Here is an 18,971-nt window from a genome sequence, read left to right on the forward strand (position 1 = left end):
ATTTGAGAGAACCGGTTCTTTCGAACAGTTCGCCTCCGGTTCAAAGAACCGATTCAACTGTTCATCTCGCAATGATGCCAGTATACATTCATTTTCTAACAACTCGAAGTCATTTTATATTATTGAAACGTTCAAAAGTTATTCGTGTGAACGCATATTGATGCTAACTGTCTTTGGTTCAATTGAGTTAACATGTTACAGTTTTATTCACTGATGCTTCATGTGGGATACCAGTCACGACTGACCAATATTTAGCAGCCTACACAAAAACGCGGTTATGTTCTATACATATACCCCCGGTTTCACAGACAAGGTTAAAGGCTAATCCTGTGTAAATCTGAGCTGTTTCAACTGAAAGAATAATCTTAAAATATATCAGTGACTTTATTTTGTCTCAAGATGTGCACCAGTAGTGTTTTTTTTTTTTTCTATGAACGTTTATAGAAATTACTTAAACGTCCTAATTGAACTATGGCCTAATCCTGGTTTAGCCTAAACTCTGTCTGTGAAACCGGGTCATAAACTCACTAATTTATCTTAATTTACCACAGTTAAATTCAGGTTATCCAGGTTTTATTAAATGTAGACCTGTTTAAGAAAACTAGTCATAGTCATCAAACTGGAAATAATGTTCGATTCAACGAACCGACTTGACCGTTTACTTCCTTAAAAGAACACGTTTCATTCAAGAATTGGACATCACTACTTTCTGACCCTGCACAGACCGCAACGAAACTACCATGTTAATGGCCCAGAAATGTAGCAAGGACATATGTGGTTCATCCTTAATTTTATGAAGCTACAACAATACTTTTTGTGTGTAAAGAAAATGACTTTTTTAAACTATTTCTTCTCTTCCACACCAGGCTTCAAGCACATTCATTAAAGAACCACAATGTCACATGGACTATTTTTGTTTATGTCTTAACTACATTTCTGGGCTTTGAACATGTCAGTTGCTTTACTGTCTATGCAGGGTCAAAAATCTCTGGAATTGCATAAAAAATATCTTCATTTGTGTTCCGAAGATGAACAAAGGTCTTACAGGTTTGGAACGACATGAAGGTGAGTAATTAATGACAGAATGTTCATTTTTGGGTGAACTATGCCTTTAACAACTAAAACAAAAAACCACACTAGCAAAAGATCTGGGAGTGTGTATTTTTTTATACATAAAGTATTTTCAAATAATCAAATATTTGAAATCTCCAATTATTAAAGAATACAGCTGTGTAGTCAAAATTGTCATAAAGAATAACAATGTAGAGGTGAAGAGGACGAAACAGTTAATTACATGTTTACATTATTCGAGCATGATTTCCCCCAAAAGATCTCAGACAAGTGAAACAATCAAAGCAATGCAAGTCACATGCTGCTTTTTACATACTGATGGCTTCAAAAACACAAGAGAAGGACCTGAAACTAATGCTGCCTTGTGACAGTCTACTAGAGCTGAAGAAAACCCTTATCCCCTGCAGCATGTGCAAATAATTGGGATCATACAAACATCACATGTATCGTTGGCAATGCCGGCCATTCATTGGCCTTAACACTAACAATGTTCCAAAAATATTTCATTTTCCATTTCTTTAAAAATAAATAAAACCTACACCATTTAAAAGCAGCAGTAAACATCATCAATAAGGCAATAAAAGGCATCGAGTAAACAACCTTGCTGCCGGATTGTTCACTCTGTGATGCTCCAGTGGGTTGATGTGCATGATCTCCACTCAGTCTTCCCTGAGCATCCTGACCTCAGTCTGATCATAATGTCTTTGGGAGCTTATGGATATGAACTATCCAATACACTCCCAGTGCATCCACTCAGGCCTACAATGAGTTTGTCTGCCTGAGCTGTGGCTGTTGAGCCCTCCCTCATGGGTCTTATGGGAGTGAACATCCTTGCTCCTTGAATTGGAGTGTGAGGTCAACTGAAAGCCCACTGCTGGTGATGGTCCTCTGGATTGCAGGGGCTCATTAATATCTTGTCTCCTTTTTTATGGAGACACTTTCCAGAGGATGGATTCTTCAGCAGTTGCTCCTAAAATTAGCATAACATGAAGAAGAAATGTAATCTAGTTTCTCATGTGAATAGGGTGAAACTATCAAGTTAGCTTAGCAAGTTAAATTAAACCGATCATTATAAATGACAAATTTCCTCAATAAAATGATAACAAGAGTTTGATAAATGTTCGTTATAATGTTCATGCACCAAAAGCGGAACGAAACTGCACTAAACTGTGATATGAGAAAATGTTGAAGGTGTCTGAATAAAATTTGGTTTGACTGTAGATATATTTTTACTTTGGTATTGAGGTTTGGTATTTTAACTGTGGTTATCATGATCTAAATGTATGCTACTATGGAAGACAAATGTGACCCTGGACCACAAAACCAGTCTTAAGTCGCTGGGATATATTTGAAGCAATAGCCAAAAATACATTGTATGGGTCAAAATTATTGATTTTTCTTTTATGCCAAAAATCATTAGGAAATTGAGTAAAGATCATGTTCCATGAAGATTTTTTGCAAAATTCCTACAATAAATATATCAAAATGTAATTTTTGATTAGTAATATGCATTGTTAAGAACTTAATTTGGAGAACTTTAAAGGTGATTTTTTTCAGTATTTTGATTTTTTTTGCACCCTCAGATTCCAGATATTCAAATAGTTGTATCTCGGCCAAATATTGTCCTATCCTAACAAACCATATATCAATAGAAAGCTTATTTATTGAACTTTCATATGATGCATACATCTCAGTTTTGTAAAATTTAACCTTATGACTGGTTTTGTGGTCCAGGGTCACAAATGGCTAATTTTATTAAAACTCAAACTGTCAGAATAATTAAATTTCACCATATAAAAATAAAGCTGTTACAATTTTCTTGATGATGAAAATAAATTTACATTTGCATCCTAACTTAAGCTATTACAATTGTCAACTCAAGTCACTGTCAAATGTGCATTTCTAAAAGACAAAAAAATAAATTATAATTTTTAATATTGCAGCCTGCACTAGCCCAGCCGTAGATTTAAAAAAAATAAAATAAAAAAAATAAATGTATATATTTTTTATAATACCAAGGTTATATGCATTTGATCAAAAATACAATAGAACAGTAATACTATGAAATAGTCTAACAAATTAAATTTTTTTTTAGCATCATTACTCCAGTCTTCAGTGTCACTTGACCCTTCAGAAATCATTCTAATAAGCTGCTTTGGTGTTCAAGAAACTTCTTTCAATTCTAAAAACAGCTGTGCAGCTTAAACGTTTTGTGGAAACCATATTTGGCTACATTATAAATGCCTTTAAATGTAACTTAATTTTATGCATTCTTACTGAATAAAATGATTTTAATAAATAAAACCATACTCTCCATCCACTTTTAAATGGTTGTTTAAATTGATTTACAAGTAACTCACACCATTTTTAAATAATACAACCATTTTTGGTGACATGATATTGTTAGTGTCTGAGTTGTTGACCTGCTAAAAATGACTGCAACAGACAGTAAAAGAGGAAGGAAGTAGAATCTGACATCAAATAAGTGTAAAAACTGTTCTGAGGAAACACTTACTTCTGTGAACACCCATTCTTGTTCAGGAGTCAAATTACTCCCTTTGCCCCTCAACGTACAGAGCTCAATCTTCACTGGCTCTGGGTAAGGAGTCGCGTGCAGGCAGAGCTGTTTCCCTATGTTATGCCTCAGCTCATTATGTGATGTATATTCAAAGTACTGAAAACAAACACATCATGATGAACATCTGTTCTCTTTGGATCAAGCAAAAACAAACAGTCAAATTGTCTCTTACAACAATATCAATGTAATGGATAAAGTGATGGTACTCTACCTGATTGCCGCCCATGTTGTGACAAAAATACATAATCACAGGCTTTCCCCCATTGTTACTTTCTCCAACATCCAGACATTGCTGTGATCCCTTATTCTTCAGCTACACACCAAAAAATAAATAAAAAGTAAAGGTTTAGTCCCAGACTGATTTAAAATGGCTAATCGTCATAAACGTTGAATTTAAAAAAGAACTTACAGCTCCAAACTTCACAGGTGTAAGATCAGGGACAAAGGCTTCTGGGTAGACATTGGTTAGGTACCAAGAAAAGTTCTTGCACTGTAAGGTTTCTCTGAGTTTCAAGCGGTCAGATATATCACCAAAGTTTTTCTACACAATCATACAGGAAACAAAACTCATGCAATTAGTCATATGCTCTTGCTTACACCTACAGAAGGTATACTGTGTAACCACAAACACACGCTTAATATTTGAATCCTCTGAAAGCGGAAGTAGTTCTTACATCTTGGGCCATTTTAGCTGCACTTTGACTGCGTCGATAGTAAATCAGTTTGTAGTCGTCCATCCACACCTCAGCCAAGCGCACCTGGTTACGTGTAATGACCTCTGTACCTTTGGGAAAGGTGTGAGGACTCTTGGTGCGGAACACATGACCCACGACGGAGCAGGGAATTATCTCCAACTGTCCGCCACACTGCCACACCTGACAGCACAAAACACATACATGTTTTAAAAGATGTCATTATGGTGGCTGCAGGTGAATTCTAAAGAGCTAGAACTGACCCTGAATGACATCTCAACATTTTCACCACCCCATATCTCCATTTTGTCATCGTAGGTCCCAATTTTCTCAAAATAGGCCTTGGATATAGAGAACAAACCACCAGCAAATGTTGGAGTTCTAAAAGAAAGAACAAAACAAATACAATCAGCATTCTAGCATTTAAAAAAAAAATGCTACAGAAAATGCATTTTGGACACTTAATACGTCTGATGTAGCATGATACTGTGAGGATCGAAAGGTCAAGATATGAGACTTTATAACTAATAACAACACATTATAACTATTGGAAATCTTAATATAAGTGGATATACTAAGGTGTTCATAGTTCTATACATTATCATACATTAAAAGCGATAACCATAAACAGGCAAGCATGACTGATTACTAAATTATACAGCATGTAAGGTTGTAAGAGCATTTGTGGATATTTACACAGACAAGTCATTAGTCAGGTGGCTGCATAGCATTTACCACTGATTTACAAAAATCATTTCAATTGCATTAACTAAAGAACACATTCTTTTTTTTTTATTGGCATTATCACTCTGTAGGTTATTTAACAATGTATATTATTATCATGTCTTTGAAAGGTTTTTGTCTTTCAAACATTAAAATACACAAATTCACAAACATCCTTTCACCTAATTTGCAATTTACCCATGAGATTTCCCAATAAATATTTTAATAAAATATCAAGTATCACATTTGCATCTATATGTTTATCTGACATTATCTGCATGTCATGGGACAATAACCAAACTAATTTTATTTTTAATATTTTATTTTAGTAAGCATTTTAGTTTGGTTTTTAAATTTATTATTTAAATTTAACATTATGATTTTAGATTTTTATGATTTTTTTGTTTTAAATTATTGGCTTTTCATTAAACTCATAACCCACTGCAGTTTTTTCACGAACCCCAGTTTGGGTAACCTTGACATAATGTAATATTTAACGCACTTCATGTTGCTAAATAACAACGAATTTAATAATTTTCTTACTCATTTGTATTTTCATATCAATATGGTACAAGATTATCCCATTTAAATCAATGTGATAAACGAGTAATCTAAAAGTAGTCTGATTATATTACCTAAAATGTGTAATATAATTTGGCATCAGTAACAGATTACAATTTGCAAGTAATCTACCAGCTCTGATTATACTACATGATAGTAAAGGTTGTTTACTGAGATTAGGCTACATATGTCATCAACTAATTAATCTCATAAAACATGACCATAGAAAACAAAGAAAGTGGTTCATCTGGAAATTAATGAAACTTGATACAACCAGCCAAGTCACTTCATTCATAATCAGACTGACAGGAAGAACCTGGCCTTCAGTAAACACTTAATTCCAAGCAATTCATTACCATACCACACTGTGTAACAATTAGTAATGTAAGAAACCAGTCACTGCCCAGCAGCTTTACATCATGTTTAGATGCAGCTCACTGTCAAAATTACATGTGATAGATGCATCTAGGGGTGGGGAACATACCAGTAGAAATTTAACCATCTCCATTTACATGCCTATGTGACATTGCTGTCCTACGTGGTCAAAAAAAATGTATTGTGCACACGTGTTAAGCATTGTGGTTTAAAAACAAGTTGAAACACAATCAGCTGCAAAATACAAATAATTTCACTATATGCACATGCTGTCTGAGAGACTGTTTCTGAGCGCTGTCAATGAACATGCGTGAAAGTATTTTGGATCTGGGCAGCTCTTAAAGTGACAGCAGTCTAATATTCCTGCTATCTGTCATTCATGTTAATTAAACAACAAAAGAGAAAAATCTCTCACTGCTCTTGACTAAATCACTTTTGTAATGGTATTACCAATATCATGGTTTCGGGATAGCAAAACTGTCTCGATATCATCGTTGTCACACGATGGTATTAAAACGATAGGTCTACCAGGCAAAAAGTGTAGATTTTTAAAAATATTTTTTTTAAACTTCTTATTCTAACATAAAAAGGTCTTTAAAGTTGTGTTTTGGGCCATTATGCTTTGGCACAGTATTTGTCAAACGAACTAAAACCAAAAGCACAACATGGCTTAATCTCTTCAAGTCTACACGTTTTAAAGCAAAGCATGCACGTTCAGGCGATCAGCTCGTAATCCGGTGTTTTCAGCACCTCAGAACAGCTCAGTTTACTGTGAATGTAGTGAACTCATTTATTGCACATGCGGTGAGTTTAGCACGTTCGGGAATGCAACAGCCACCAGTTATGCTTTATTTTCACATTCGCGTAATTCCCAACATTTTAATGGCCAGTTGATTACAGTATCTCATTAGTGTAGAAGTGTAGAAATGAGTAAAGTAGCATTGCAATTTCCTTACTGTAGTGTAAAGCTAAAATATACCCATGAAATATTCATTTTCATTTATTTTACAGTGCAATTAATTTACAATATATGGCTATTACTGTGATACGTACCTGACTTATGTTTTATTGGTTACGAACATTGAGCTTACGAATTTTGAACTGTCAAAGTGCATTAGATAGAACAATCTAACTTAAAATGTACAAAATTCAAATTTTAAGGTTGTTTGTTGTTGTTGTTGTTGTTTATAATCGTAATAAATGTCATACTGTGGACTTCATATCAAGACTTTATCATATTAGGATATTTTGATATTGCTACATTCTTAATATTGACAAGAATCATTTATGGTATCAAAAACTTTGATAATCACAGAAAGCTAAAATAACTAGATTGCAATATATGTTGTTACGGTGACATAAAATTATATATATTATATCATATCGTGATACGAAGATCGGTCATATCGCCCACCCCAGAAGCGTCTAAGGCTTATACACAGAATACTTACATCAGACAGAATAAATGTTAAAAAAAAAAAAAAAAAAAAAAAAAAAATCAAAAATCACACGTCTCATAACTTTTCATTATGTAGTTCTTTGGAATTGTGATTGGTCAATATTTCCATGTATTCATTATTTGGCAAGTAACAAGGAAACAAACAGGATAATAGCCAGGTCATAATCACAAAAAAGCCTTCAGGCTGATATAAGACCCTTTCTGATTTCCCTGTCAGGATTTGATTTGGGTGAGGGTGAGTAAATGACCGTATTTTCATTTTTGGGTAAACATGAATATGCAAGGTAGATTTAAGTTGAAAAAACATGCATGACTTACTTTACTGGGTACGTCTCATCTTTGCGTTTAGCATTCTCGTAATCTGGAATGGATTCCCAGCCAAATGTGAGACTCCAGTCAAAGTTACCTCTGTTATGGGCACGGGCAGACGCCACAGGCTTGTGGAACTGGAAAGAGTTTAAATCAATGGTTGTGATTTCAGGGCTCACCACAGCAGTGGGCTCCTCAACAATGCGAGCAAGGAGAGGCTCAAGCCAGCCATGGAAACACTCGCCTATAACAACAAAATCATGACAAAAAAAAAAAAAAAAAAGAGGGTTTGTAAACATGCTAAGCAAGCACATGTGCTAAGATGACACGTCACATATTTCAACCCTTTCATCGTATACAAGATAAAATATCAGAACATTACATAGGCGTAACTGGAGTTGCAAGACTTAAATCCCACCTACAATGGCTCAAAGCGAACAAGATAAGCATCACATAGCAACCCTTTTGTCACAGTGCATAACTTTGCAAATGACATGAGTGCCAGAAAAAAAAAAAAATGTATATAATCATGGGAGTAACCGCTTTAAGCCCATGCCTGTGCACCTGAAGAGCAGGTTCCTGAAAAACTACTTTCCAAATAATGAGAATGACGGATGTTAATGACGTGCCAAACAGAAACTGGTCTGCTGTGTGAAACAATGAAAATGGGCAGGGCATGTCATGATGAGTGAGTAATGACATACAGTGACGTACAGTGAGCATCTAGGAAGGTGAGGATTTCTCCCTGGGCTTTGCTGGCTCCGAGAAGCCTTGCGGTGATGAGACCCTTCCTCTCCGGCTGACGCACAACCTTCACAATCTTCAGTGTCTTCACATACTCATCCAGCTTCTCGTGGAGGTGTTCTGATGTGGAAAGATGACATTAATGTAACCTTGTTTTTTTTAAATATTATTTTGTAATGTAAAGTACCTTTGAAAAGCACTGTATGAACAAAACTATTACTATAACAATAATAGTTTGGGATCATTAAGATTTTTTCTTTTCTTTTAAAGAAATTAATACCTTTTCGAAAAGTGTACATTTAATTTAGGGCTGTCAAATGATTAATTGCGATTAACCGCATTCGAAAAAATTCTTACTAACAAATGGGCAAAACCTAGGATAGTGGCAAATTTGAAAAATGTAGAATTACAACTAATAAGTATGTGGGGTGAAAGTAATTAATATGTCATAAATTGACTTTTGTTGTAAATATGCCTGAGAAAACTGTTACACCGAATGACAATATAGTGGGTGTCTTCTGTAAATTAGGGGAAAATATATATTTATTTTTTGCTTTGCTAAAACAAAAATGCAATTAAATTAAAACAAAAATGTTTAATATTTTTCTTTTTTGAAAAACAACAACAATTTAAAGTAGTATTACACTTGTTTTTTTATGCCTAAACCCTTTTTTGACTTTGACCCACATATAGTAAGTAAACAATCTTTTATTTTGGATGCAATTAATTGTGATTCATCTTTTAACAGCCCTACATAAATTTATCAAAATTGAAAGTAATTTATTTAACTACAAGTTTCAAATAAATGCTGTTCTTTTGAACTACTGATATAATATTTGTTTGTCAATGAATACAGTTTCTTGAGAACCAAATCAGCATATCACAAAGATTTCTAAAAAATAACTGTAGTAACAGCTGCTGAACATTCAGCTTTGCCACCACAGAAATTAATTAGATTTGAAAACATTTTAAAAAAATTTAATTCAAAAATAAATGATTTAAAATGGTAATATTTTACAATATTATTGATTTACTGTATTTTTGATCAAATGCAGCCTTGGTAAAAAATAATTAATTTAATTCAAAAACAAAAAAAAAAAATTACAATCCTAAATTATTTAATGTTTATTACTTAGTGTTCAAAACTTTACAAGTCAGCTGTAACTTTAATAGTCAACTGTTCACCGTGGTATTTTTCACCGTCTAAAAATAGCTTTAGAGCACGTTGCACAGATGAAACAAGATATTTCCTGTGGTGAGACTTCAAATGAAATGACACACTTCCTTTATCTTATCACTTACAGCACTAACAAAGTACCCAAAACTAATCAAAGATCAATTAAACTAATAAAGAAAAAAAAAATGTTTCTACATAATAATACAAATGTCTATTTTCATCACCAGTTACTTCTGCTATGGACTAGTTAGCTAATACAAGTTTTCAATATCAACAATGCAGTAATACTTCATTTATGTTTACTCAGGCATTCTTTTGCATTCTTAACTGGTTCCTTGACCTTTCTAATGTATGTCTGTGACCTTTTTTCATCCACCTGAAGCAGCACTCCTACAGGTGACATTCCACTAAATGAAGCTGTTTGCTATTGAGACCGGAACAAAGATTAACACTGTTTCTATGGGTAGTTAAATTTTACAATGTGAACTGATAAGGTTGGGCCCACCTGCTATGCTGGCGTCATCCACCAGTATGATTTCTTTGAGGAAGGCCGCTGGGGAGGTGTGCAGCACGCTGTACACGGTGCGCAGAAGTGTTGACCATGCCTCGTTATGAAACACAATAATCACACTCGTGGTGGGGAGTTGAGGACAACGGCGAAACCTTCGCTCAACACACCTATAAAGGGCAGATGGAAAAATTATATGTGGGGGTGTGTACTACATTACACACAAACTAAGCAAAAAATATATAACTATACACTACCAGTCAAAAGTTTTTGAACAGTAAGAATTATGTTAAAATGCTAACCAAGCTTGCATTTATTTAATCTGAAGTGCAGCAAAAAGTGTAAAATAGAAATATTTTTACGATTTAAAATAACTTTTCTATTCAAGTATTTTAAAATGTAATTTACTCCTGTGATTTCAAAGCCGAATTTTTAGCATCATTACTCCAGTCACACGGTCCTTCAGAAATTATTCTATTACTCGATTTGCTGCTCAAAAAAACATTATTTTGTTCAAAATAGCCGAGTAGAAATAGATTTTTGTAACATTATAAATGTCTTGATCAATTTAAAGCATCCTTGCTAAATAAAAGTATTAATTTCTATAATACTTATAAAATAAAAAGGGTATGATGAAAGTGTTTTGTTTCAGATAAATAAATCCTGATTCAGATAAGAATACTGAAAAAAAAAAGAAAAGTACTCAACTGTTTTAAATATTGATGATAAAAAATGTTTCCTGAACAGCAAATCAGTATACTTGAACGATTTCTGAAGGATAATGTGACACTGAGGACTGGAGTAATGATGCTGAAAATGTAGCTTTGATCACAAGAATAAATTACATTTTAAAATGTATTCAAATAGAAAACAGTTATTTTAAACAGTAAAAATATTTCAAAATGTTACTGTTTTTGCTGTAAAAAAAACTTGTAGTTTTAGTTTGTCTAATTTTTAATTATCGTCATTACAGTTTTTGTTATTTTAGTATATCAAGTTAATGTAAATGAGAAATTTTCTTTTTTTTTTTTTATTTAACTTTGTTTTTTTCCCGCCCAATGCAATAAAAGCATTTTATGGTTTTAATTTTAGTTAACTGTAATGACCCTGACAACCAAACACGCCTCAAACAGTCTATATTCTAAACCACAATTCCCAAAATACACGTTTAAACATTGTAATTATCTGTATTATAAATATGAGGACGTATGCAAATTGCTCAAGGCCTGTTACTTAACACAGTGTTTAAATATAATAGGATTCAAAAGGAAACAAAATACGTCAACCTATTGTTCAGTGATGTGACAGGTGAAGGTGTGATTAGAAACAGCCAGAGCAGCAAAACAGTAAAGACTCTAATCTACAATGAGTGTTTGGGCAGCATTTATATGGCTTTAGCGCCAGCCCTTAAATCAACAGATGAATCTGCACCTTTATGTTTCTGTGTAAACAGATCAAATGAGTCAACGTAAATTAAAAGGCATCTAAAATACCGGCAAACATCATACCACATGTGATAAGTGCCATCTAAGTTTAACCTCCGAAGGGAATCATTATAGTGGATTGGTTGCTGAACTGAATGAATTGTTTGTATTCCACATTTTCTCATGCTGCCAAACAATGTGCCCTTTCTTACTCGGGTGGACGGGTGTCATCTCCAAGACTGCGGTGCAAGGAGATTCGGTCACTGGCAAACTGGTTAAAGCAGTGCCTGGTCATGCCCTCCTGCTTCTCCTTCTCCTCCTCCGCAGTCATACTGGCTTTCTGGAAGGGTACGCCTTTGGCTCCGGGGGCCTGAGGGTCCTCAGGAGGTCTCTCAATCCATGGTTTGAGATCCACCAGAGTGTAAAAACCCGGAGGGCAGTTTCGGTCTGGGGTTGGCTGCAAACCCTCAGACGGGGGCTGCGGAGCTCCTATCTGGAAGGCGAAGTTATTAACCGCCCCGCGAACCATCTCAAACACCCTCTCCTTTTTATTAGAGAGATCTTGAAGCCAGGGATCCTGAAGTGAACCACTGCCAACGTCCCTCTGAAGCACCACCAGAATCAACATAAAAAGCGTGCCACCCAGAACAGTAAGCTTCAGGGGGGATAAACGACGCCTCAGACGCATCCTGTTGCCCAATCTCGGTCACCAAACTGTGAAAACAGAGCAAAAATCACTTATGAAGGAAAAACAATCACCACTTGAATGTAAAAAAGAATCTGTGATGAATTGTATTGTTTATTTACACAAACCCCACAACAAAGGAAGCCATGCCCCAGTCTTAATTAGCAGGGAAAGCCTGCACTGTGGACTCTCAGCAACAGAGCAAACAAACCTCACCTGACAACAAACACCCTTCTGCACCTGATCCTTCCTTTGCCCTGCTGGATCCACGTGGCAGCAGGTGGCTCACCGCAAACTCCCACTACACTTAATGGGTGACGTTGGAACTGGAAGCTTTGCATAAATACATTTGACAACTGACACGTCGCCTGTGATCTGACTAACTGAACAGGATAAAAAGATCTGGAGCTCACCAACCGCTTGAAACCAGTTTAATGGTCATCTTGCGGACTGGCACATTTAAACCAGTATTATTCTTGAATTTTAACCTCAAGTAATTACTTTCAAAATGGGAAATGTGAGGACAATGGAACTTCTGGTTTTAAATGAATCAGTAGCCTCAGTGCCCATGACACCAGTCTATTTAAAAACACCTACATCACAAATCCCAAGACGGGTAATGGCCAACTGAGACAGCCAGCCCAACTTCTGCTATTCTTCTGCGTAGGTGTGAAACTGGTTCTCCTGCATTAGTCAGTTGAATGGTGATGAGCTTAAATGGACTGTATTATTACAACCACCAAGTTATGAAGTAACACATATTGGTTTTCCGTACTGAATAGTTAAACAAATTTCGCAAACCCAAAGCACTTCCTTAAAGTTTTAACAAAAAATGCCACGCAACATGACAACTAAGCGAAACTTATCTGAAAAGATAAGGAAGTGAGTTAATAATGGTTAAAATATTTACAGTATGACAGCTAATTCAATCTTTCACAACTTTCTACAAGCCTTACTTTCGAATAAACGAGGATAATGAACGACAAACTAGCTTTTGTGTGTTAGAAGGCGGCAACTTACACTATTAACAATAAAGATGAAACCCGCTCATGTCAAGGAGGAGAGGAAGACACGCCGCGGTAAGATTTTGTTGACAAAGAAGTGAGGCAAAACATGTCCAAACAAATTAGACAATCATTTGCTAATTGTATACAAATTAAATCTTCAAAGCTTACCTTTAATAATTTCAGTCAATCATGTGCTTCTCCCAGGGGCAGAGAGTATGGATATATACGTGTTTGTTTCTTCCTCCAACCGCGGCACTGTTTGTTTCAGCTGTGAGAGTCGGATGGACGGATGTTGCTACACTGTAACTTCGCGTTTTAGAGATATTGGATGAACTAAGAGCGCGACTGTTTCACACGATCAGCAGCACTGGCCTCCCGGCTTCCCTTTGAACGCAACAGGTGCCATTCGTTCAAATGATTGAGAGTCGTCTGGGTCCTAAAGCCGGATCTTCCTTCTAGTGATGGTGGGGATTTTGATTCATCTCAGTGATTCGAATCTTTCGAATGTTCAGCAAAAAGATTCATTTAAGATACTTTCTGCGGTTCGCTGTATAGCAGGTAGCGACATGTCTTTTTGTGAGTCACGGAAGGATTTATCAGCTGAATCGTTTAGAAGAACGAGTCGTTCTGCGTGTCCAAAATAGTTTAAGCATTACAAGCATCTTCCCACAAGTGACTAAAAAAGCAGACACGCTTCAAAGGGGAGATTCAGTGAACCAAAGTGATTCACTTTAAAGATTCGTTTAAAAACATCGATTCGCATCACTTAAATGTGGGATGATAGATTTGAGAATAGAAACGAGTTTTAACTAAACATTTACTGTAGGGATATTTCTGTGATGTTTAGCACTTGTCTAAAATCGGATGATGTTGGTTATTTAATTAAGGCTCAGAAAAGGATGTGGTAAGTTAACAAACTATACCTCAACGTATATAAATTATTAACAGGGATGCAATTAAATTCAATGCCTCTTGTGTCGCGTACGTGTAACCGAATACAGATTTATTCAGACATTTGAGAAAGGCAGGCCGAGAGGAAATGGGGTCGGTACTTCTGTAGGAGAGAATCGTGATTACAAACTATCGACTGACATGAGACTGCAGCTACTTGAAGAAAAGACAGCAAGCTGAGCATGAACAAAGAGAAGAGTCCATTAACACAACAATCACTAGAGCCACTCACACCCAACAATGGCCTGTCTGTCTACCTGATAGCTTAGTTTTGAGGTATTACATTCTCCTGATGTACAGTAGAAAGGTTGAAAATAAAAGGAAACATTTTTAAGGAGTTAACAAAAGGCACACTCCAAATAGTGTACACCCGATTAGTACTGTATATTCCATTAGTTCACTTCTAACAGTACCAGTCAAAAGTTTTTGAACAGTACGATTTTTAATGTTTTTTTTTTTTTTTTTAAGAATTCTCTTCTGCTCACCAAGCCTGTATTCATTTGATCCAAAATACAGCAAAAGTGGTAATATTGTGAAATATTTTTACTATTTAAAATAACTTGTTTCTCTTTGAATAGATTTTAAAAATTTAATTTATTCCTGTGATCAAATCTACATTTTCAGCATTATTACTCTCTTCAGTGTCACACGATCCTTGCTGATTTGCTGCTCAAGAAACATTTTTTATGACTATTATCAATATTTAAAACAGTTGAGTATTTATTTAGGATTCTTCGATGAATAGAAAAATCTAAAGATCAGCATTTATCTGAAATTAAAAGCTTTTGTTACATTGTACACTATACCATTCAAAAGCTTGGAGTCAGTATGATTTTTTTTTTTTTTTTGGTAAAGAAATTATAGAAATTAATACTTTTATTCAGCAAGGATGCTTTTAATTGATCAAAAGTGATGATAAAGACATTTATAATGTTACAAAAGATTTCTATTTCAGATAAATGCTGTTTTTCTGAACTTTCTATTCATCTAAGAAACCTGGAAAAAATCTGATTTCAACATAAATGTTTTTTGAGCAGCAAATCCGAATATTAGAATGATTTCTGAAGGATCATGTGACTGAAGTAATGATGCTAAAAATTCAGCTTTGAAATAACAGGAATAAATTACATTTGAAATATATTCACATAGAAAACAGTTACTTTAAATAGTAAAAATATTTCAAAATTTTACTCTTTTACTGTGCTTTGAATTAAATTAATGCAGGCTTGGTGAGCAAATATTACTGTTCAAAAACTTTTGACTGGTAGTGTATATTCAATAATAGGATACCAACAATAGATCAAATTTAGCTTGGACTCCTTAGGCTGACAATCACCTTCACTTCTGAAGGTTGTGATTTTACTGACCATTGTTAAGGTGGTTTGATTTTTCTTTTACCACATTTGTGGAAAGTGTCTAATATTTCAAGCTTTTTTTGTCCAAATACTGACTGTGGCCTGTGTGTCCACTTGTAAGTACAGTAAAATGAGAAGAAATAAATGAAAAATTGCAACTACTGTTGGGTGGATATGGTGTTGATACATTATGCTTAAATAAAACACCCAATTTATTGATTTGCCACCTTTTTTAATGAAAAAGGTCCTGAAAGGTCCATGTACCACAAACATATTTGAACTAAAAAACCATGTGCTTTCATGTCTATGACAAAGAAAGAATGTTAAACATACATGTACATTCATATCTGTAAATTCATGTTAAGGACGGAGAATGATGTTTCTTGCAGCACAATTACAAAGTTAAAAACGCATCTATACAGTGGGAATGGTAAGCCCAAAAATATGACAAAAATACTCTGCAGCAGTGTCAACCTACGCGTTTGACTGGTAATTGCATAATTTTTTAAAAATGTTGACAAATGTGCAAGCATGACTAAGAGCGCTCATGAGGAAATGCTGAAATGGACTTATGCTGAACACTGTCAAACAAACAACTTTGCAGTCCAGCCACTTTTGTCAGCAACCGCTAAGCCCAACGGGCCTCTGTCAGCACATTTACACATATTTACAAGGTTCTTAAGAAGACTATACCATTGCTGACCATACTGTGCTGGAATTATATGAGGTCTTGGTCTTATTTGGGTTCATTTTCTCATTGATTTAACAGGAAGGAACACTTTTATAAACTCAAATGAGAGGGACATGACATCAGTTAACAAATTAACACATAAATTTAATCTAATTAGCACTTCATCTGGCAAAAAGCTATTTTGAATTCATTTTATAAACCTCACAGTGAGCTATTATGCCCTTTTAAAGATAGACACACACGGACTCTACACACATAAGTGAACAAATGACCAAGCAAAATTTGTCCAGTACCATTCTTGTCCTTCATTTACCTCATTTGTACACGAATACTAAAAGGGAAAACATTTTGATCACTCATAAATCATACAAACTGTAAATACAAGTCACTTGTATTAGGATTCCTGTTTCTAAGGTCTTCAATGAAGACGGATGGGTTTTTGCTTTAGTGTTTATAATAGAATACGATGTGGTAGAGAGTGACAGGAGGCCAAAAAAGGAAAACCAGACAACTGAATAACACTTCATTTCAAACAGTTTACCAGGCGTGTGTAGTGTTCCTATATCAAATACTTTGTTCTTTGGTCAGTTTCTTCTTGCTTCTTGATGCTTGCATATATAATCATTTTTTATTTACATGGTTTAAAACCTGTCAAAATAAATAAAGAATTCAAATTTTGGTATGGAAGAAATCTTTCCCACAAAATAAAAAAAGAAAACCAAGCTTTCTTCAAAGCCGTCTCCATCTAAGGCAACAGTTCTTCATGAAATCTTCCAGATAGTGCGTACTTCATTATTCCCAATAGGTGCATATATAAATACCACACATGCTCACTAATGCTCGTGAGCTAGAGAACTTGTGAGTGGTTATATTTGGATCTGCTCAAATCCCATTCAGAGCCTTTTGTTGTCCTTCCTTCATTTCAGTGCATTGAGAGGCATTTGGTCAGTGTTAACTGCAGACAGGACCACTGTTGAGGAAGTAAGTGGTCATGTCTCCTTTCCCCTTCACTTTCACCAGTCCACGGCACTCCAGCTGGTAGCCCTTACTTTCTAGTACATGGTACAAGTCAGTGGTCACCTGTAGGAATAAAGAACATCATAAACTTTTCATTACAGACTGAATTCTAATTAGCCAAATCTTCAGCTGTCTTCCATTGGTTGGATAAACTGATAGCCACGCCCTAAACTCAGGCCATTGGTTAAACCAATGTTGCTATGCCAGGCTGGTCGGGACGCTTAAACAAACAAAGCAATGTTTTTAAACAACCACAGAGTCAGTGTTTACACAAAAGAGAAAAAATGTTGAGAAGTCATTAGGCGTTTTTCCACCGAAATTACCAGGAACTATTTTTCCCAAGACCTGTTTCTGTCTGTATTTCTATCACAGTCTAAAGTACCGTGAAGATTAGGGAAATAGTCTGGTGTACTCCCGGTAACGGGATGATGCAAGTCTGGTAATTCTGCAAATGGAACAGCGTACTTGATAACATCAGCCAGCTCTCCTTGCCTATTGCAGTTTTCCTCACTGCATTTACAATAAGACAAAATATGATATCAAGCACCACTGCCTCTTTTCACTTTCATTCAAACATATTAATAGCCATAGACATGTAGTTCAGGGAACATACATACACTACAATGAAACGAAATATTATATCAAACAGCATTGCCTCTTTTCTGTTTTATTTAAACATTAATAGCCACAAAAATGTGGTTCATGCAACGCGTACACACATTACAATAAAACGAAATGACATCAAACACCACTGCCTTTTTTCGTTTTCCTTTAAACATATTATAGAAGTTCACTTCCAGAACAAAAATTGACAGATAATGTACTCCCTTGTCATCCAAGATGTTCATGTCTTTCTTTCTTCAGTCGTAAAGAAATTATGCTTTTTGAGGAAAACATTTCAGGATTTTTCTCCATATAGTGGACTTCTATGGTGCCCCGAGTTTGAACTTCCAAAATGCAGTTTAAATGTGGCTTCAAACGATCCCAGCCGAGGAAGAAGGGTCTTATCTAGCGAAACAATTGTTTTTGACAATTTTTTATGACAATTTATATGCTTTTTAACCTCAAACGCTCAAGACAGTTAGGGTATGTCGAAAAACTCCCATGTCATTTTCTCCCTCAACTTCAAAATCGTCCTACATTACTGTTTTACCTGTTTTGTTAAGGGTGTTTGATTTTCTTTGCATGTTCACTTTGCAAACACTTTTGCAACATTGTAGGATGATTTTGAAATGATTTTTGAAGTTGAGGAAGAAAATGAGAGAAAGAAAATGGCAGTTTTTCAACATACCCTATCTGTCTTGAACCGGAAAAAAACAGTTCAGGCAGAGCAAGACAAGACGACCGTTTGAGGTTAATAAGTATATACATCGTTTTGTAATTTTTAAATAACCGATGGTTTCGCTAGATAAGATGCTGCTTCGTCAGCTGGAATCAATCAGTTTACAATCGCATTTGGGATCGTTTGAAGCCGCATTTAAACTGCATTTTGGAAGTTCAAACTCAGGGCACTATAGAAGTCCACTATATGGAGAGAAATCCTGAAATGTTTTCCTCAAAAAACTATTTCTTTACAACTCAAGAAAGAAAGGCATTAACATCTTGGATGACAAGGGGGTGAGCACATTATCTGGAAGTGACATT

At 35.2% G+C, this 18,971-nt stretch overlaps 2 protein-coding genes across 2 annotated transcripts in view; both read right to left on the reverse strand.

The window, feature by feature from the left end:
• Positions 1–1,149: 1,149 nt before the first annotated feature.
• galnt6 (UDP-N-acetyl-alpha-D-galactosamine:polypeptide N-acetylgalactosaminyltransferase 6 (GalNAc-T6)) lies at positions 1,150–13,711 on the reverse strand. The gene is made up of 11 exons (XM_073823673.1): positions 13,482–13,711; positions 11,834–12,335; positions 10,195–10,367; positions 8,483–8,632; positions 7,778–8,012; positions 4,605–4,722; positions 4,324–4,524; positions 4,059–4,190; positions 3,861–3,962; positions 3,587–3,745; positions 1,150–2,041 (listed from the first exon to the last, which is right to left on the reverse strand). The coding sequence occupies exons 2-11, from the start codon at positions 12,307–12,309 to the stop codon at positions 1,928–1,930; spliced, it is 1,860 nt and encodes a 619-aa protein (XP_073679774.1). The 5' UTR covers positions 12,310–12,335; positions 13,482–13,711; the 3' UTR covers positions 1,150–1,927.
• Positions 13,712–15,795: 2,084 nt separating this feature from the next.
• adcy6b (adenylate cyclase 6b) overlaps positions 15,796–18,971 on the reverse strand; it is a 52,171-nt gene continuing 48,995 nt past the window's right edge. Inside the window, exon 23 of the mRNA XM_073822912.1 lies at positions 15,796–17,390. Coding sequence (XP_073679013.1) covers positions 17,262–17,390 — 129 coding nt within the window. The 3' untranslated portion in view covers positions 15,796–17,261. The remainder of the gene's footprint in view (positions 17,391–18,971) is intronic.

The sequence above is a fragment of the Garra rufa genome, chromosome 18 (assembly GCF_049309525.1).
Source record: "Garra rufa chromosome 18, GarRuf1.0, whole genome shotgun sequence".
Classification (NCBI taxonomy): Eukaryota; Metazoa; Chordata; class Actinopteri; order Cypriniformes; family Cyprinidae; genus Garra; species Garra rufa.